The sequence below is a fragment of the Tympanuchus pallidicinctus genome, unplaced genomic scaffold, assembly GCF_026119805.1.
Source record: "Tympanuchus pallidicinctus isolate F22 unplaced genomic scaffold, pur_lepc_1.0 scaffold47, whole genome shotgun sequence".
NCBI classification, from domain to species: domain Eukaryota; kingdom Metazoa; phylum Chordata; class Aves; order Galliformes; family Phasianidae; genus Tympanuchus; species Tympanuchus pallidicinctus.
The window spans coordinates 101939-121460 of NW_026294766.1; the positions used below are offsets into that span (position 1 = coordinate 101939).

General features: G+C 64.7%; 4 protein-coding genes across 4 annotated transcripts; 2 read left to right on the top strand and 2 right to left on the bottom strand.

The window, feature by feature from the left end:
• Nucleotides 1-209: 209 nt before the first annotated feature.
• On the bottom strand, nucleotides 210-7976 carry GDF11 (growth differentiation factor 11). The gene is given in 4 exon segments (XM_052702902.1): nucleotides 210-714; nucleotides 3172-3338; nucleotides 3341-3544; nucleotides 7520-7976. Coding segments are annotated over 4 exon segments (1104 nt in total). The 5' UTR covers nucleotides 7872-7976; the 3' UTR covers nucleotides 210-333.
• A 223-nt stretch (nucleotides 7977-8199) lies between these two features.
• On the top strand, nucleotides 8200-12955 carry INPP1 (inositol polyphosphate-1-phosphatase). The gene is given in 10 exon segments (XM_052702891.1): nucleotides 8200-8456; nucleotides 8458-8670; nucleotides 8672-8707; nucleotides 8709-8766; nucleotides 10425-10630; nucleotides 10740-10800; nucleotides 10903-11103; nucleotides 11183-11357; nucleotides 11479-11539; nucleotides 11541-12955. Coding segments are annotated over 10 exon segments (1476 nt in total). The 5' UTR covers nucleotides 8200-8426; the 3' UTR covers nucleotides 11976-12955.
• Nucleotides 12956-13035: 80 nt separating this feature from the next.
• On the top strand, nucleotides 13036-16245 carry CD63 (CD63 molecule). The gene is made up of 8 exons (XM_052702922.1): nucleotides 13036-13124; nucleotides 13411-13484; nucleotides 14884-15072; nucleotides 15166-15240; nucleotides 15344-15439; nucleotides 15550-15693; nucleotides 15801-15884; nucleotides 15970-16245. Exons 2-8 carry the CDS (start codon nucleotides 13419-13421, stop codon nucleotides 16033-16035), a joined length of 720 nt encoding a protein of 239 aa, XP_052558882.1. The 5' UTR covers nucleotides 13036-13124; nucleotides 13411-13418; the 3' UTR covers nucleotides 16036-16245.
• Nucleotides 16246-16597: 352 nt separating this feature from the next.
• RDH5 (retinol dehydrogenase 5) lies at nucleotides 16598-19521 on the bottom strand. Its single transcript, XM_052702909.1, has 5 exons — nucleotides 19401-19521; nucleotides 18317-18638; nucleotides 17579-17837; nucleotides 17344-17507; nucleotides 16598-16908 (listed from the first exon to the last, which is right to left on the bottom strand). The coding sequence occupies exons 2-5, from the start codon at nucleotides 18627-18629 to the stop codon at nucleotides 16685-16687; spliced, it is 960 nt and encodes a 319-aa protein (XP_052558869.1). The 5' UTR covers nucleotides 18630-18638; nucleotides 19401-19521; the 3' UTR covers nucleotides 16598-16684.
• Nucleotide 19522: the final 1 nt, after the last annotated feature.

The following is a 19522-nucleotide window of genomic DNA, read 5'->3' on the forward strand; positions in this document are numbered from 1 at the left end:
GCGGGGTTTCGGTGCAGGATTTTTCCTTTTTTTGTGTTTTTTTTTTGTGTGTGTGTGGCTTTTTGTTTGGTTTTTTTTTTGCCTTTTTTTTTTTTTTGCCATTCTCTCCTTCCCCAACATTCATCGGCATTTCGACGCTCGTTCTCGGCAATCTTTTTTTCTTCCCTTCCCCACCCCAACCTCCCCCTCACCCCCCCAACCCAAAAAAAAAAAAAAAAAAAAAAAAAATCGAAAAAAATCAGGAAAAAAAAAAAACAACCAAACCGACAACCAAAAAAAGAAAAAGAAAAAAATAGCAGAGGAGGAATCCGTCCTTCAGGCGGAGGCGCAGCTCTACGAGCAGCCGCAGCGATCCACCACCATGCCCGGGATCTTGCCGTAGATGATCTGCTGCTTGTCGTTGAAGTAGAGCATATTGATGGGGGACATCTTGGTGGGCGTGCAGCACGGCCCGGCCGAGCCGCGTGGGTTTGCTTGCTGCACCAGATGGGTGTGCGGGTATTTCTGCATGAACATATACTCGCATTGCCCCGAGCAGTAGTTGGCTTTGTACCTCTTGGGGGCGATGATCCAGTCCCACCCGAACGCCTCGAAGTCGACGGTCAGCGGGTAGCGGCAGCAGCGCGATTCGGTGGAATGTTCGTCGCAGTCCAAGCCCAGGTTCCTCCGCGAGCGTTTGTTGTTCTCCAGCACCCGCAGCTCCATGAAGGGGTGCTGGAGGAGGGGAGAGCAGCGTCAGCAATGCGCCCGTGGACCCACCGCCCGCCATGGCCTTCCGTGGATCTCCATGGCTCCCCATAGCCCCCATGGCTCTCCCTGGACCTCCATGGCTCCCTATGGCTTCCCATAGCCTTCCATGACGTTCCATGGCCCCCTATGATCCCTCATGGCCCCCCACAGCCCCCCATGGCCTTCCGTGGATCTCCATGGCCCTCAATGGCCCCCCACAGCCCCCATGTCTCTCCCTGGACCTCCATGGCTCCCTATGGCTTCCCATAGCCTTCCATGGCCTTCCATGGCCCCCTATGATCCCTCATGGCCCCCCACAGTCCCCCAGTGGCCTTCCGTGGACCTCCATGACCCCTCATGGCCCCCCACACCCCCCCATAGACCTCCATGGCCCTCGATGGGTCCCCACAGCCCCCCATGGCCTTCTGTGGACCTTCATGGCCCCCGATGGCCCCCCACAGCCCCCCAAAGCTCTCCCTGGACCTCCATGGCTCCCTATGGCTTCCAATAGCCTTCCATGACCTTCCATGGCCCCCTATGATCCCTCATGGCCCCCCACAGCCCCCAGTGACCTCCAGGGCCCCCAATGGCCCCCCCACAGCCCCCCATGGCCTTCCGTGCATCTCCATGGCCCTTGGTGGCCCCCCACAGCCCCCATGTCTCTCCCTGGACCTCCATGGCTGCCTGAGGCTTCCAATAGCCTTCCATGGCCTTCCATGGCCCCCTATGATCCCTCATGGCCCCCACAGCCCCCATGGAACCCTCATGGCCCTTGATGGCCCCCTACAGCCCCCCATGGCCTTCTGTGGATCTCCATGGCCCTCAATGGCCCCCCAGAGCACCCCATGGCTCTCCCTGGACCTCCATGGCTCCCTATGGCTTCCAATAGTCTTCCATGGCCTTCCATGGCCACCCATGACCCTCCATGGCCCCCCACAGCCCCCATGGCCCTCCCTGGACCTCCATGACCCCTCACAGCTCCCCATGGCTCTCCATGGACATCCATGGCTCCTTATGGCTTCCCACGGCCTTCCATGGCCCCCCATAACCCCTCATGGCCCCGCACAGTCCCCCATGACCTTCCATGGATCTCCATGGCCCTCAATGGCCCCCCACAGCTCCCCATGGCTCTCCATGGGCATCCATGGCTCCCTATGGCTTCCAATAGCTTTCCATGGCCTTCTATGGCCTCCCATGACCCCTCATGGCCCCCCCACAGCCCCCCATGGCCCTGCACGAACCTCCATGGACCTCAATGCCCCCCGCTCCATGGCTCTCCATGCACCTCCATGGCTCCCTATGGCTTCCAATAGCTTTCCATGGCCTTCTATGGCCCCCCATGACACCTCATGGCCCCCCACAGCCCCCCATGGCCCTCCATGGACCTCCATGGTTCTCAATGGCCCCCCACGGCCCCCTATGGCTCTCCATGGATCTCCATGGCTCCCTATGGCTTCCCATGGCCTTGCATGGCCCCTCATGGCCCTCCATGGCCCTCAATGGCTCCCCACAGCCCCCTATGGCCCTCCATGAGCCTCTATGGCTCCCTATGGCTTCCCATGGCCTTCCATGGCCTTCCATGGCCCCCCACAGCCCCCTATGACCCTCCATGGACCTCCATGGCTCGCCATGACTCTCCATGGCCTTCCATTATCTTCCATGGCCCTCCATGGCCCCCCACAGACCTCCATGATCCTCCACGGGCCCCCATGGCCACTCATGTTCCCCCATAGCTTTCCATGGCCCCTCATGGCCCCCCATAGGCCCTCATGGCCCCTCATGGCACTCCATGCCCTTCCATGGCCTCTCATGGCCCTCCATGGCCCCCCACAGCCCGCTATGGCTCTGGACCTCACTGCTCCTATTGCCTGGATCCCACTGAACCCCACGGTGCTGTATTTGTCCCTGTGCTACTGTCGCTGTCCCCATGAACCAGGACCAACCCCATGAGATCATCACTGGTCCCATAGGGACCTCACACATAGCTGCAGTAATGGGCTTAGCTCTTCCAAGGAGCTGCCATCCATGGATTCAGAACCATCCCCATGGATCTAGAATCATCCCCATGGAGCCAGAACCATTTCTCTATGGATCCAGAGCCATCGCCATGGAGCCAGAACCGTTTCTCTATGGATCCAGAGCCATCCCCATGGAGCCAGAACCGTTTCTCTGTGGATGCAGAACCATCCCCATGGATCCAGGACCTATCCTATGGATCCAGAGCCATCCCCATGGAGCCAGAATCATCTCCCTTCAGATCCAGAGCAATCCCCCGGATCCAGAACCATCCCCATGGATCCGGGACCAATCCTCTGGATTCAGAACCAGCCCTACGGAGCTCCCATCACCAGTCCCACAGAGTTATCCTCATCCCCACCCCCATCCCATAGAGCTGCCCTTCCCACCTACACTCCCCTTCCCTACCCCCCCCCAGGCACCCACCAGCCCTTCAGCTCCGGGTCCCAACGAAGTGACCGCCAGGTCGTTGCCGTTTGGGTCGAAGGCGTTGATCTCGATGCCCCAGTTGTTCTGAGGTTGCTTGAACCAGTTCTGCAACACGTGCTTGAAGTCGATGCTCTGCCAGTGCCCGATGCGGGAGTTGAGGTCGATTTGAGCGAGCGGATGCGGATGTGACGGCTGCCTTCCTCCGTCACCGGCTTGAGGCGGAGGATTTGCAGGTAGACGGTGGAGGTGTGCTGCACCGGGCGCAGGTACACCCACAGCTGAGCCTTCACCACTTTGGTGAACATGATCTTGGGGCTGAAGTTGAAGAAGCAGCAGTGGGGGTTGCCCTCGATCTGCACCACGGGATCGGCTGCGGAAGGAAGGATGAGTGAGGGGCTGCACCCCACCAGGAATCCCCGCGCCCCCCATCTCTTGCACAACGCTCCTCCTCGATCGTTAGGAGGTGAAGGTCGGGGCAGAGGCCGCCCCAGGGGTCATCGCCCCTCCGTCCACAATAAGGTCCGGGTGCTGCCCCCTGACCCCGTGTCACCGCGGATTCATGATCCCCTGCAGGGCTGCGGGGATGGGGGAGCGGGGCCAGAGCACCTGCAGAGCGCGTGGTTGGGATGGGGCAGCCCTCACCCCCCCGCTGCCTGCAGCCGGGGACCCACAGCATCTCTTGGGTGGAGACCCACAGCGTTCCCAACCAGAGGCCCGGTGTATTTCCCAGACAGAGACCCACAGCATCCTCAACTGGAGACCCACAGCAACCCCTGCATGGAGACCTTCAGCATCTTCAACCAGATACAGGGAGTGACCCCGGGGGTGGAGACCTGCATCGTCCCTGGCCAAACGCATCCCCTGCACAGAGACCCCCAGCAGCCCCCCGCCCCACCGCGTGCCCCCTCCCACAGACAGCACACAGCAGAGCACTGGGAAGGGTGCACAGCGCTGAGCTCCCCCTGAATGTAGTGCTGGCACCCTGGAGCGGTGAGTGAGGCCGCTTCACCCTGGGGTGATGCAGTGGGGAGGCCGCCCTGGGGACCCCCACCCATGAGTACCCCCATCCAAGGGTTCCCCCCCGATCCTCTACACCCCAAAGATGCACCCGCCCTCCCCCAGCCCTATGGCAGCACCTGGCCCTGTGCAGCCCTCCCTGCTCTCACACACATCTGTGTCAAATTGAGCTGGGAATGTCCCCCCCCCCCCCCCTCCACAACCCCCCCCTCATCCCCGCGAGCCCCCCTCCTCCTGCCACGCACCGGTCAGGTTTAATAGCACCCAGCTGCAGCACGGGGCCATTTGCTGCACACGGGGCCCTCCCCGAACACATCGGGGTCACGACACCGGCCGCAGCCCCGGGAATGCCATCCATCCATCCATCCATCCATCCATCCATCCATCCATCCACCATGTGGTCTGCGGGCTCCCCCCCCCCCCCCCTCCGCCGAGCCACACATAAACCAAAGTGACAGCGGCTGGAGGGGGCCGCCCAGACCCCTCCCAGCAATTTGCTGTGCACAAGCCCCCTATTAAACCCACGCTCCGCTGGGACCGACCCCGAGCGCTTTCCCTCCCCCCCCCCAATCAACCCCGTGCCCTTCCTTTGCCACGCCGTCCCTACGCTGTGCCACGTCGTCCCCCCCCATCCCGACGGGCTCAGCGTCCCCTCGCTGACGCCCCGACGGATTTACGGGGTCGGATGGAGTTATTTGTGTGGGGTTTCCAGGTGAGGGGCACCGCCGGAACCCACGGAGCCCAAACGGGGCGCGGTGCCGGCTCTGCCACGCGGCGCTGCTCCTGGCACGGGGCTCGGCGGTGCCAGGATGCTCGGCCCGTCGCTGTGGCAACGGGGGATAAAGGTTACCGGGACATCGGTCACAGCTGAGTATGTGCCAGGAGGGGGGCGGCTCCGACCCCCCCCCCCCCCCACGTCCCCAACCCCTCCGATCTCTGCTTTGTTCCCATAGTGGAGGAACCCGGTAGAATTCGGGGCTCCCCGGTTTGTCCCATTAACCCTTTGCCTGCTGCAGGGCACCCCGTGGCCTCCGTGTCCCCATCCCACATCCCACGCTCCCCACTGACCTTGAGCTCAGCAGAGGTGCCGCGGACCCCCCTCCTCCCCCCCCCCCCCCCCATGTCCGCCACCCTCTACCAATCCACCCCTGTGCTCCCTCCTGCCCCCCCCCGCCCCCCCCACCCCTCATTAAACCACCTCCACCCCAAAGGTCGCGGGGGTCAGGGGTAGCCCATAAATGGTTTTAGGACCCAATTAACCTTCCCGGGTTAAAAAAAAAAAAAAAAAAAAAAAAAAAATGGGGGGTGTGTGTGAGGGGTGTGGAGGCTTTGGATTAAACACGGAGGGGGGGGCAGTGAGAGGAACCCGAGAGCTTTATGGCTCTGCCGCCTATAAAGCCCTTTTCCCTCCTTCTGTTCAGGAACCATAAAAACCCACACAATTGCCATGGGGAGGGAAAAAAAAAATCATAATAATAACAGAGCAGCACTGAGGGCCTGGGGGGGCGAGGGGGGTGGGGGGGGCAGCAGGCAGAGCAGGGCAGCCCCTGCGGCGCATCCGGCTGTGGGATGGGACCCCTCTGCACGGCACGACGAGGGGGGCTCGGGGCTCCAGCACTTATTTTGGGGGCCCCCGAGGTGGGAATGGGGAGGAAGGGAGGGGGGGAGCTGCTGGGGGGGGGGGGGGGGGGGGGAAGCAATGAGCGTGAAGGCAGCGCAGGGAGGAAAACCTCAGCGTGTCGTCAATTTTATGGGTAATAAAATTTCAAAGCCGCCCGAAGTCTATTAATGCCCGGGAAGGAAATTCGTCAGGGAGGGGGAGGGAAGGAGGGGGAGCGCCTCACACTTCCAGCCCTTCCGCTCGGCCTTCACACCCCAACCCAGGGATGGGGAGGGGGGGCCTGGGGGTCCCAGGTGGTATCAGCAGGTGGAGAGAGGACGAGAGCCCCTCTCAATGCGTCCCATTCGACCCGCAGCCCTGTGGGTGGACGCACGGACACGGGGACATACGGACGGATGGAGCAATGTCATGGCGAAGCAGAGCCCCCCCCGCACCCCGTCCTGTCCCCAGGGCACCGTGGGGACCCCTCAGTGCCATCAGCACGCCCTGCCGTCACCCTGTCACATACTGAGGCAAGAAGGATGCTGCTGGCAACCAGAGCCCTGCAGGACCTGCGGGGTGGGATGTCACCGTGTCACTGCTGGCAATGGGGACAGCAGGCACTGGGGGTGTCCCCGGGGAGGGACCACATCATCCTGTCCCCAATGCCCTGAGGACGGTCCCTGCACCAGCACTGGTCTCAGCACTATGCACTGGTGCCCGGCACCACGGCCCAGTACCAAGTATTGGGTCCCAGTGCCACATCCCATGTCCCATTATTGTCCCAGTACCCAGTGCTGATGCCACTGCTGGGTCCCAGGACATGCTGCCAGCACTCAGTGCCCAGTCCCACAACACAGCCAGGTCCCAGAACCCAGAGCCCGTTCCCAGAGCCCTCTGACAGCTCCCAGTAGCCGCTGCTGGGTCCCAGTTCTGGCTCCCAGTACCAAGTGCTGGTCTCAGCGTTGGGTCCTGGGACCTGCTGCCGGCACCCGGTGCCCAATCTCACCACACACTGGTGTCACTGCTGGCTCCCAGCACACAGCGCCCACTCCCAGCGCCCTACAGCCGTTCCCTGTGCCCAGTCCAGAACAGCTCACAGAATCCAGCGTCCGTTCCCAGCACCCAGAACTCACTCTCAGCACCAGCGCTCAGTGCAGAGTCCCAGTGCTCTACGGCTCTTCCCAACCCCTGATCCCGGTGCTGGTGCCTTGAACCAGCCGCAGGCTGCACTGTCCCGTCCCCATATACCTGTATCCCCGTGTCCCTGTGTCCCTGGATCCCGATGTTTCCGGGTCCCCACGTCCCTATGATGTCTCCAAGTCCCCACATCCCCCACGTCCCCAGATCTCCCCACGGTGCAGAGCACCGCGTCCCCTCCGGGCTTAGCGCAAAGCTGCCTGGTCCCAGTCCCAGTCCCGGTGCCGGTCCCGGTGGGCCGGGGGCCGTGGGTCGATACCCGAAGCTCCGTTTAGAGCTGCCCCGCGAGGCTCCGTGCGCGATCGCGGGGGACCGGGAGTGCGGGGACCGAAGGGAAACGCGGAGGAACGGGAGGTCGAGGGCGGGGGGGAAAGAGGGGGAGCACCGGGAGGAACCGAGCGAAGGCGAGGAGCCCGGGGGAGCCCCGAGAAGGGAAAGTTGCGACCGCGGCCACCGGACCCGGGGACCGGGAAGGGCTCGGGGGAGGGAGAGGGCGAACTTTGCGTCCGGAACAAAGGCGGCACTGACTTTCCTGGGCCATGCTGATGACGGTCTCGGTGGTGGCGTGGTACTCGTCCTCCTCCAGGTACTCGTCGTGCTGCAGCGAGTCCCCCTGGAAGTCGTGCAGGTCGAGGATCTGCTGCAGCGGCGGCGCTTTGGGCAGCAGCTGCTTCACCACCTCGCGGGTGATGTTGGGCGCTTCCTTCAGCCGCAGCTTGCTGAGGATCTGCGACTTGATGCTCTCCAGCCGCAGCTCTTTGCTGTGCCTCCGCCACACGCACACGGGGCACGCGGGCTCCGAAGCGGCGGGGAGGGGGGGTTGAGCTCCCGCCGGGCCCCCCGCCACCAAAGCCAACAGCCACAGCAGCACCGGGGCCATCCCGGGGGCCTTCCCCCGCCGGCCCCCACCCCGGCGACGCGCGGGGAACGGAGCGGGGAGCGGCGGTGGAGGCTGCGGGGCGCGGAGCGGGGCGGGCGGAGAGGGGCCGGGGATGGGGGGGGGGGGGGGAAAAAGCGTCGGCGGCGGCCCCGGGGTTTTATATCCCAAGTGAAGTGTGTCGTCAGCGGCCTTGATTGGCTGCGGGCGCACAAAAGAGGTTCTGGCAGGGGCTTGGCACCAGCGAGCCGCCGCCGCCGGCCCTCCGCGCACCGGGCACGGCCCCGCACACCGCCCGCACCGCTCACGGTGCCGCCCCGCCCGGCCCCGCCGTACCCACGTGCGGGAGTTGGGAGCACCCCCGGGGCAGCCCCGCCCGCTCTGTGTCCTCAGCCGCCCCCCCGGGGTCCCACTCCCGGTGCCGCGTCCCACCTCGAGAGGGCACCGACGGTGCGGGGCGGCCGTTCCCGGTCGGTTTCTCCCCACCCGGTGGCAGCGGGACCCCTCGGACGGGGGTGGGCGGGGGGGGGGTCCGGCTCTGCCGCCCCCATCAGAACCATGGAGAGGGAACGGGGTGGCAGATCCGTTCCCCCCCCCGCGCTGCCCCCGCGCTGCGCCGCACCGGGGTTCGGTCCCGGCCCCGGGAGAGATCGCAGAACGGTGCGGGCGGACCCCAGCAGAGGGCGCGGCGGAGTCGCTCCGAAGCGACCGCGTTTACATCGGCGCCGGTGATACCGGAGCGATTCTCAGATCTGAGCGCAGAGTGCCACCGCGCGGCTCCGGGGGGGAACCGCGGCTTTCCGGGGGGCGTCCCGGGGAATTCCGTTATTACCGAACCGGGGAGACGAACCCGGGGTTTTCCCCGAGGTGGTGACGTCACGCGTGACGCCATCGTCCGGTAGGAGCGGAAGAGCAGCGGGAGGTGAAGCACCGCGGGGCGGGGGGGGGGGGGGCGGGGGGCGGACAGAGGGGGGTGGGAGGCAGCGGACCCCTCCGGCTCCGGGAGCGGCGCGGGGAGGCGGGGGTTAAAGCTCCGCCGTGACGTATCCCGGTGGCTCCGCCCCGCCCCGCGGCGCCGCCGAGTGGAGCCCCCCCCCTCCCGCGAAGGTGTGAGCGGCCCCGAGCCCGGTAACGGCGGTGGGACGGCGCCCGTGGGGCCTGGGTTGGGGGGGGTGGTGGTGACCCCCCCAAGGGAGGCTCCGGGGTTGGTTGTGGGGGGGGAGAGAGGGGGAGGGGGAGGTGGCTGAGGGGTCTGAGAGGGTCGGGGGGTGTCCCGGTGCCCCCCCAGCGGGGATCCCGGGGTTCGCTGTGCGGGATGAGGGGGGGCTGAGCTCAGCCCGCGGCCGTGGGGCAGCGTGGATGCGGTGGGAGGAGAAAAGCCCCCGGCCACGTCCCCAGCCACGTCCACGGCCACGTCCCCATTCCTGTCCCCGCTCGCGTTCCTGTCCACGTCCCCAGCACTGTCCTCGTCCATCACCGCGGGCCCATTTGTGTCCCCATCCCCAGCACTGTCCCCACGCGTGTCCTCATCCCCGTCCGTGGCCACGGCCTCATTCACATCCTTGTCCACCTCCCTGTTATCTAAAGCTACACCCCCTCGTGTCCCTCCCCATATCCACATCCCTGTCCCTACCTACATTCTTGCCCCCGTCCGTGGTCGCGTCCCCATCCGTGTCCCTTTCCTTGTCCCCGTCCCTCTTCCCATTCATGGCCATGTTTTCATTCACATCCATTTGCATCTCCAGCCCCATCCCTGACCCCATCTCTGTCCCCACATCTGGGCATCCCTCTACTCACATTTTGGCCATCCCTGTCCCCACGTCTGAACAGACCCCATCCCCATACCTAGGCCATCCCTGTCCCGATGTCTGTGCTGTCTCTGTTCCCACACCTGGAGCATCCCCATCTGCATACCTGTGCCATTTCTGTCCCCACATCTGGACCATCCCCATCCCCACATCTGGACCATCTCCATCCCCACATCTGGGCCATCCCAGTCCCCACATCTGGACCATCCCTATCCCCACATCTGGGCAATCTCTGTCCCCAAATCTGTGCTGTCTCTGTACCCACACTAGACCGTTCCTGTCCCCACATCTGAGTTGTTCCTTTCCCCACACCTGGACCATTCCTATCCCTTTACCTGTGCCTCCCCATCCCCACATCTGGACCATCTCTGTCCTCACATCTGTACCTTTCCTATCCCCACATCTGGGCTGCTCCTGTCCTCACATCTTGACCATCCCCATCCCCATATCTGTGCCTCCCCATCCCCACATCTGGGCCATATTTGTTCCCACATCTAGACCATTCCCGTCCCCACATCTGGGCTGTTCCTAGTCCCATTGCTATGCCATCCCCCCTCCCCACATCTGGGCCATCTCTGTTCCCACATCTGGGCAATCGCTGTCCCAACATCTGGGCCGTCCCTGCTGCTTGCAGCCCCGCCCCACCCCCCACCCCAGGGACGCACCGTGGGGCCGGGCCGCTCTCATCCCCACACACCCTGCAGTGAGGGGCCGGGGTCTCCGGGGCGATACTGAGCAGTGTCTCCAGCCATGGCCGCGCTGCTGAAGGCCGTTCTGGGCGCCTCGGAGAAGGCAGCTGAGATCGCACGGCTGTGCCGGGACGCGGAGCCGCTCTTCCGACTGCTGGTGGCCGAGAAAACCGGAGCGGATCGGAACCAGCGCTTCTCCCACGACTTCAAGACTCTGGCAGATGTCCTCATCCAGGAGGTCATCCGGCACGACCTGGGCGCCAAGGTGAGGGTTGGCTGGGGGCAAGGGAGCCCAAATTTGGGGGTCTCTGTGCTAAGAGCTGTCCCCGAATTTGGGGACGTGGGAGCGCTGCTGAGCGGTGCCGTCCCTGCAGTTCCCTGAGCTGCGCGGCCACATCGGCGGCGAAGAGTCCAACGAGTTCACCAACGCCAACGGTGAGTGAGGCCGGGGGGCGGCGTGGGGAGGGGGTGGGCACGGAGCCCTTCCTTCCCCCCCTCCGGCCTCGGGGATGGCGCTGACAGCACGGTGCCGTTCAGGGGACACGGTGGCGGTGCGGGTGTGCGGCACGGTGAGTGAAACGGCAGCGCTGCTGGGCTCCGTGCTGCACCCCGAACGGGAGGCGGCGGAGCTGCTGGCGGCCGCGGCGCACCGGGAGGTGGCAGTCGGGGACGCGGCGCTGGATGGCGTCACCGTCAGCATCGACCCCGGGGATGTGGCCGTCTGGATCGATCCCATCGGTGAGGGGGCACCGAGTCGGGCTGCGATCCCCCTGCACGCCGCGGCTGTGCCGTGATGGTGACGGCGCTGTGTGCGCAGATTCCACCAACGAGTACATCGTGGGGCGGGAGGATGTTGTCCCCCAGGATGGCATCGCGCCGTCGGGGCTCTGCTCGGCGCTGGTGCTCATCGGCGCCTATGAACGCAGCAGCGGTCGCCCCGTGCTGGGTGTCATCAACGAGCCTTTCCACCGCCGCCACCCCCAGACACGTGGGTACGTGGGGGGGACTGTCACACCTCGCCGTGGCCGCGATGGGGACATCGTGAGGGGTCTCCCCTCGGTGTCCCCATCCTGGCAGAGCCGCGATGGCCATCGGTGTATCCTCACCCCGCAGGTGGCAGGGCCGCTACCATTGGGGAATCGCCTACCGGGGCACCCACCTCTCCTCTCTGAGCCGCCCCCCCACCACCGCAACCCCCTCCCCGTGTGGTGCTGAGCCGGGCAGAGGCGCAGGGGGTGCGGGATGCCCTGGCCTCACTCAGTGGGGGTCACCTCCATTTCGCTGCCGGTGCCGGTTACAAGATGCTGTGTGTCATCCTGGGACGCGCGGATGCCTACGTCCTCTCGGGGGGGAGCACCTTTGCATGGGACGCCTGTGCCCCCCACGCCATCCTGTGTGCTCTAGGGGGGGGTGTGGTGGCCCTGCGGGATGCCCTGAGGACACGGAGGGAGGGGGACACGAGGACACCCCCCCAACTGACCTACAACCACCCGGCTGAGGGGGCAGTGGGGGCTGAGCGTTGGGCTAACCTAGGGGGGCTGGTGGCCTATGTGCACCCCCAGCACTTGGAGGCGGTGCTGGAGGTGCTGGCAGCCGTGCCGGGCCTTTGAGTGGGGAGGGGTTGGGGTTGGGGGGCAGGGTGTGGGGCAGGGATGTGGGTGATGAGACAGCGGATGTGGGGTAGCAGGGACAAAGGGGCACAGAGAGGTGACGCCTGAATGGCAGGACCCCAGGGTGTGGGACATGGGGTGGTGGGGACCCTTAAAGTGGGGCAGAGGGGTGTGGGGCAGCTGGGACCCCGTGGCAAGGGACCCAAGGGGCATGGGGCAGTGACAGCTAGTGAGCAGAGTGCCAGGATATGGGGCATGGGGTGTTTGGAGACACTGGGGTGCTCAGCATGGGATGGGGGGAACACAAAGGTGCCACACAGGGTGGTGACACGTGGGTGGCAGAACCCCAGGGTGCAGGACATGGGGTGGAGGGGATCCTTAAAGTGGGGCCGTGGGATAAGGGGTGGCTGGGACCCCATGGCAGAGGGCTGAGGGACATGGGACAGTGACATTATGGTGCCCAGGGTGCCAGGGTGCGGGATATGGGGTGTTTGGAGCATGGGATGGGGGGGACACAAAGGTGCCACATGGGGAGGTGACGTGGGTGGGTGGGTGGCAGGACCTCGGGGTGTGGGACATGGGGTGGTGGGGACCCTTAAATTAGGGCAGTGGGGTGTGGGGCAGCTGGGACCCCATGGCAGGGGACTGAGGGGCATGGCACAACGACATAGGGGTGGCAGGACCCCAGGCTGTGGGATGTAGGGTGTTTGGAGACCCTGGGGTGCCCAGCATGGGATGGGGGGGGACAAAAAGGTGCCACATGGGGAGGTGACATGTTGGGTGGCCGGACATCGGGGTGTGGGACATGGGGTGGTGGGGACCCTTAAAGTGGAGCAGGTGGGGTGTGGGGCGGCTGGGACCCCATGAGGGGACAGAGGGGCGCGGAGCGGTGCCACCACGGTGCCGGTGGGGCAGAAGGGACGTGGAGGCTCCGGAGCTGAGTGCCGCTCCGCATCATTAAAGGCTCCGCGTCGCCTCCGTCTCTGTCCATCCCGCGGAGCGCCGATGGGGAGAAAGGGGGGGTGAAGGGGGGTGGGTGGGGGGGGTGGGCGGGACCGGGGCGGGGGGGGGCGGGACCGGGGTTTCCTGTTGACTGCCGCTGGGGCTCCGTCACATGACCGGAGAGCACAAGGAGGAACGGCGGCGCCGGTGAGTGCCCGGGGCGGGGGAGCGGCACCGGGAGCGGGATCGGAACTGGAGCGCGGGGCTGCGGTACCGGGAGGGGTCCTGGGGACGGGGGAGGGAAGCGGTACCGGTCCTGGTAGCGGAGCGGCGGCGGTGGGACTGGGAGAACGGGAGCGGAGCGCGGTGGGTGGGGGAGGTGGGGGGGTTTCCATGTTGGGAGGGGGGGGGGGGGGGGGTCGCGGTACCGGGGCTGCGGTCTGGACTGGACGGCCCGGTTCGGTGCCGTAAAAGGGATCGGCGCTTCCCGCAGGATTCGCCATGGCGGTGGAGGGCGGAATGAAGTGCGTGAAGTTTTTGGTGTTCATCTTTAACTTTATCTTCTGGGTGAGTGCGGGGCCGGGGGGTTGGGGGGTTGGGGGGGGGGCACTGCGCTCTTACCCGACGGGACCCCCCTCCCTCCTCACCCCTTCCTTTTCTCGGGACCCCTCCCGTTCCTTAACGCCCCCAACGGAGATCCCGGGTTTTTTGGGGGGTAAGCAGGGCGGGGCCGTCCGTCGGTTCCGGGGTTTATAGGGCCGAGTTTTGGGGCGGGGGGGGGGGGGGGGGGGGGGGGGGGGGTTGGGAGACCACGCGTGGGGTTCGGGGGGGCAGAGCGCTGTTATAGGGAAGTCGAGGTGAGGAAAGAGGCAACGGCTGTGTGAGGGCGGGGGCACCTTCTCGTTGTGTCGTCGTGTCCGTCTGTCTGTCCGTCCGTCCCCAGAACGGGGGTGGATGGGGGGGGGGCGGCCGGGCTGAGCTGCCCCGTCCCGGTCCCACCCGAGCTGAGTCACTTTTGGGATGGGGGCGGAGGAATGGGGGGAAGTTGTTGGGTGAGTGAGGTGGTCCGGCACCGTTTCCTTCCCCCCCTCTCCCCCCCCACAGCCACTCGTGCTGTTTGTGCTGCGGGCGCTGTGCCACGCTGTTTGCCCACACCCAGCGAGCAAACACAAAGGGGGGGGGGGGGCTCGCCACCGCCCCCCCTCCACATACACGCATATGCACTGAGAGCTCTGCTGTACCTGCAAATGGGGATCCTGTACCTCCAGACCCCCCCTTGCCACCCTTACGCCTTGTGTCCCTACCCCCCCCCCCCCCCCAAACGCAGACAGACCTCCCTCCTCCCCCCTTTTGGATAGGATCCTGCTTTGAGGCCAATTCAATCACCAGCACAGTGATAACCCTCAGTGGCACTGGACCCCCATCAGTGACTTGGAGGGGGTCCTGAGTTGTGCGCCCCCCCCCCCCCCCCCCCCCACTCCAGCTGTGGGGCAGAACTGAGATCTCCCACCACTGAACCAAGCCCTCAGGATGGGAGTTTCACTTTGGGGCACCATCCTCTGCAAAGGGATGATCCTGTGTCACAATGTACCCCATCAATGGCTCTGGGGGAGCTATGCCCCCCCCCACAAAGATGTGAACCCCTCCCATCCCCCCCACCCCAACCACATAACCACCCCCATAGGACGCTGTTGGATGACCTTGGTGCACAGTTCACCCCAGAATGGCCCTGGGTGGTACAGCACCCTATCAGTGGCTCTGGGGGACCCCCAGGATGTGTGCCCACTCTTCAGCTCTGGGGCAGTGCTGGAAAATTCCCCCCCCCCCCTCCCCCCCATGGATCCACCATTCCCAGTTTAGAGCTCCCGGCTTTGGGCACATGCAGTGGTGCTGGATTTCATCTGAGGGCCCTGTGCCCCCCACCCCGAGGTGTGTGCCCCCCTCTCCAGCTGTGTCCTGTCCCCAGGTGTGTGGCGTGGCCCTGGTGGCCATCGGCATCTATGCTCACCTGGCCCTCAACCAGGCTGTGGTGGCAGGCAGCAGCTCAGCAGCCAGCAGCCCCGTAGCCATCATGGTGGTGGGCATCATCATCTTCTTCGTTTCCTTCTTCGGCTGCTGCGGGGCCTGGAAGGAGAGCTACTGCATGGTCACCACGGTGAGTGGGGGGGGAGTTGGGGATGGGAGGGGTTTGGGGGTGCTGGGAGGTGGCTCTGACCCCCCCCCTTTCACCATGCATTCTTCTCTGCAGTTCGCCGTTCTGCTCAGCATCATCTTCCTGGTGGAGATCGCCGCTGCCATCGCCGGTTACGTCTTCAAGGATAAGGTGGGAGGGCGCACGTGCTGTGTGGGTGCTGTGCCCCCCCCGTGGCTGCGTTCTGACCCCTGCCTTCGGTGTGTGTGACCCCCCCACCTCCCCTCCCCCCCAGGTCCGTTCAATGCTGGAGGAGGGGCTGTGGGACACCATGAGTAAATACGGCGAGGATGTGCCACTGACAGAGGCAGTGGACAGACTGCAGGAGGATGTAAGCAACGCTGGGCTGGGGCCTGAAGCTTCCTCCCCCCCTCCTCTCTCTCTCTCTCTCTCTCTCTCTCTCCCCCTCCCCATGGCTTAATTAACACTTTCTCATCACAGTTCCACTGCTGTGGTTCCAACAACTACACGGACTGGGCCACCCTTGAGAGGTTCCGGGTTAATAACACTGTGCCACACTCCTGCTGCCGTGTCAACACCACCAACTGCAATGTGAACCCCACTGCCAGCACCATCTATGTAGAGGTGAGACCCCCAACCCCACCCTGAGGACCCCCATGCTCAGCCCCCAGCGCTGCATGGTGCTGAGCACCCTCCCCCCCCCTCCCTTTCTCCTTTTCCCCTCCATCCAGGGCTGCCAGAAGGGCATTGAAGTGTGGATGAAGAAGAACATCCTCATCGTGGCCGCTGTTGCGTTGGGCATCGCCTTCTTTGAGGTATGGAGCAGAGCTGAACCCCTCCATGTGCACGAAGGGGGACTGGGGAGGGCAGGAGTGATTCCCACACGCTCTTCTTCCTCAGATCCTGGGCATCATCTTCACTTGCTGCCTGATGAAGGGCATCCGCAGTGGCTACGAGGTCATGTAGCCCCCTCCCCCAGGGGTGCTGTGCCAAGCCCACCCACACCCTGCCCTCGCTGCTCCCACCCAGGGGGGCTCCAGGTGGGAAGGGGAGGCGGGGGGGCTGCTCGTCCTGGAGCAGAGCCCCCAGTGTGTCGATTGTCACTGCCGCTGGAGCCCCCCCTCTGAGTGCCAAAAGGGGCTGGGGGACTGGGAAATAAAAGAAAAAGCTTCCTTAGAGCTTTTGTGCACTGGGGGGGGGGGGGTGGTGGATAGGAGTTTGGGGAGGGTCTTGAGTGAGCCCTTGGGTGCTGCCCTCCCCCAGCAGAACAGTGGGAGCTCCCTGCTGGTAGGGGAGAAAATGGTGACACTGGGATCGCTGGGAATGGGAATGGGCTGCTCCATGGCTCAGTGGAGAGCAGGGATGGTGACAATGTCCCCGTGGGTCTGGGGGGAATCCCACAGCTTTAGGATTTCTTCCTTCCCCACCCCTATCCCAGCACAGCACAACAGCGCCGACATCTCTGCCCCACGGCCTGCACATCACAATGCCACCAAGTGTCCCCAAGCCACACATTCACTGATGCATATCCTAGCACAAGGATGAGTGCTTTATTTGCAGCACTGGGGGACCCCAAGCACGTGCTGGGGTGCTGACAGCCGCTTTAGGGGAGCAGCTAGCGGACGCGGTGGGCTGGCTTGGGCAGGATGGTGGCCAGCACGAAGTCAACGATGCAGGCGGGCAGGTAGGAGGCAGGCAGCCACAGCAGCTTGGCATCCCAGCCCGCGCTGTAGCGGGTGCGCGGGTGGCAGGCGCCCAGGGCGTGCTCCATGCAGCGGGTCACCTTGCCCAGGTCAGCGTCACAGATGATGTTCATGATGAGCCTCTGTACCTTCAGGTCTGGTTGGGGTTGTGGGAGTCAGAGCTTGGGGGGTGGGGGGGGGGTCAAGAAGAAGAGGGGTGGCAAACCCAAGGGGGTCCCAGAGGAAGGGTGGCAAACCCATGGGGGTCCCAGAGGAAGGGTGGCAAACCGAAAGGGGGCCCAGAGGAGGGGTGGCAAACCGAAAGGGGGTCCCAGAGGAAGGGTGGCAAACCCAAGGGGGTCCCAGAGGAAGGGTGGCAAACCGAAAGGGGGCCCAGAGGAGGGGTGGCAAACCGAAAGGGGGGTCCCAGAGGAGGGGTGGCAAACCCAAGGGGGTCCCAGAGGAAGGGTGGCAAACCGAAAGGGGGCCCAGAAGAAGGGTGGCCAACCCAACGGGGCCCACAGGAGGGCGGCCAACCCAACAAGGGTCCTAGAAGAAGAGGCTGGCCCCACTGTCCCCTCCCACCACTCACACTTGTGGAAGAACTCCTCGCCGTAGCTGAGCCGTGTCTCGGGTGCCAGGCGCTCCCAGAGCTGCCGCAGTGACGCTTCGATGCTCTCCAGGTTGGTCACGGCTGTCTTGAAGAAGCCGGGCTCCACGATGCTCACCTTCACCCCGAAGTGGTACATGTCGCGCCTGCGGGCGTGCGGCCGTCGGGATGGGGCTGGGGGGATGCAGGGCTGGGGGTTGGGGACGCTGGGACCCACCTGAGGCTGTCGGAGAACGCCTCGATGCAATACTTGGAGACGCAGTATCCGCCACCGTTGGCCGAGAGGCGGCCGAGCACGCTGGAGGTGTTGACCACGCGGCCCCGTGCCCTCTTGAGGAGGGGCAGCAGCTGTAGGGTCACCTCGATGGCCCCGAAAGTGTTGACAGCCATCACCTGCTGGTAGTCCTCGATCCGCATCCACTCCGTGGGGCCGATGGGGTTGGCCACCCCCGCGTTGTTCACCAGCCCAAAGAGCCCTGGGATGGGAGCCCCCTCTTAATTCCTGCCCCATAGAACACCCCGATGGGACCCCCAGGCTTCGTCCTGCAGCTTTGCAGGGTGCTCCTCCCCTCGCCCTGCAGCAGCTCTCTGGGTTCCCCCACCTTCTGCCCTACAGCAGTCTTGCAGGGGCTCCCTCCTGCCTCCCCCTGTGGCAGCCCGGCGGTGACCCTCCCACCCTACAGCACCTCTCCAGGAATCCCAAAGCGCTTCACAGCATCCCCAGCCCCTCTCTGCTGACCCTTCATCTTCCTCCGTTAGGAAGTCTCTGCTGACCCTGCCTCCATCTCACACCACAGATGGTGCAATCCCTTCCTGCCCCATACGAGCTCTCCAAAAACCCCCTTTCCTGCCCCACACCCCCCCAGTACATCTCCCCCCCTTGCCCCACAGCCCTTTCACCCTGCAGCATCCCTCCCAAGACCTTCACCCTCTCCCCTCCCCACATTCTTCTCACCTTTCTCGCCCACCTCCTCCCGCACCCACTCTGCAGCACGCCGGATGCTATCGGAGCGGGTCACATCCAGCAGCGTGGTTCGGAGGTGCCCAGGGCAGCCTCGCTGCAGCCCATCAGCCCCTTGTGGGGTCAGACAAGCAGCCAGCACACGGAAGCCACGTTGGGCCAGCCGCCGTGCCAGCAGGTTGCCGAAACCGCTGTCGCAGCCGGTGATGAAGACGTGTTTGTCTTTGACTGAGGGCAGGGTTCGGCGATCCCTCACCAGCCAGCCCAGGGCCCAGGCCAGCACCGCCAGCAATAGATACAACCACATGGCAGGGGCCTGGAAAGGATGGGGTTCGGTTTTTTGGGGGGCGGGGAGTTGGGCTGTGCCACCCCCCTGCACGCATCGAGCCCTGGGTTTGGTCCCAGGCTCCTGGAGCACTGCTGTGCTGAGCACCCTGCCCTATGCCGTGGGGTCAGACCCCCACTATTAGTTTTTTGGGGGGGAGGTGTGACCCTGTCCCACATCCCAGTCCTGTGGCTGCCCTGCTGGAGTGGGGGAACGCTCTGCTGCCCCCCGGCCCCAGGCTGTGATCTGTGTCCCCTCCTTCCCCTACCCCCCCAGTGGGAGTGGTGTGCAGGGGATTACCAGAGTGCAGGACCTCAGCATCGGGCTCTGCTGCTGCTGCGGGGGATTTCAGCTGCTCCCCCCCAGCTGCTTCCCCCCTCCCCAGCTCAGTCCCATCGGCAGTCAGGATGATCCCACATGCCCCCTACTTCCCAACCTGCACAGGGAGGGGACTGTCACTGCTCTGTCCATGTCCCCAGCTAACCTGTCCCCATGTTTCCCCCCCCCCCCCATACAGAAGCCCCGTGGAATAATGCCCCCCTACCCTCTGCAGCCCCGTAAGTGGGCTCTGAATACCTGCTACACCCCCTCCACAAGGCTGGGGTGTTAGGTGCAGGTTGAGCAAGGGGCAGCGGCCCCCCCAAGCCTCCCCAAGCCCCACGGGGTCACACAGTGCCCATCTCAGTGGGGGGACACAGAGGATGAGCTGCCCCATAGGTATGGGGTGGGATTGACCCTACGCCTCCCACCTACCTTCAGGGCCAGCAGGCTCCAGGCACAGCGTTAGCAGAAGCAGCAGAATGAGTCTGAGCCCAGGGGGGGCCTACAGCTGCTCCTCCCTCTGTGCTTGGGGCCTATAGGCGGGAGACTTCTGG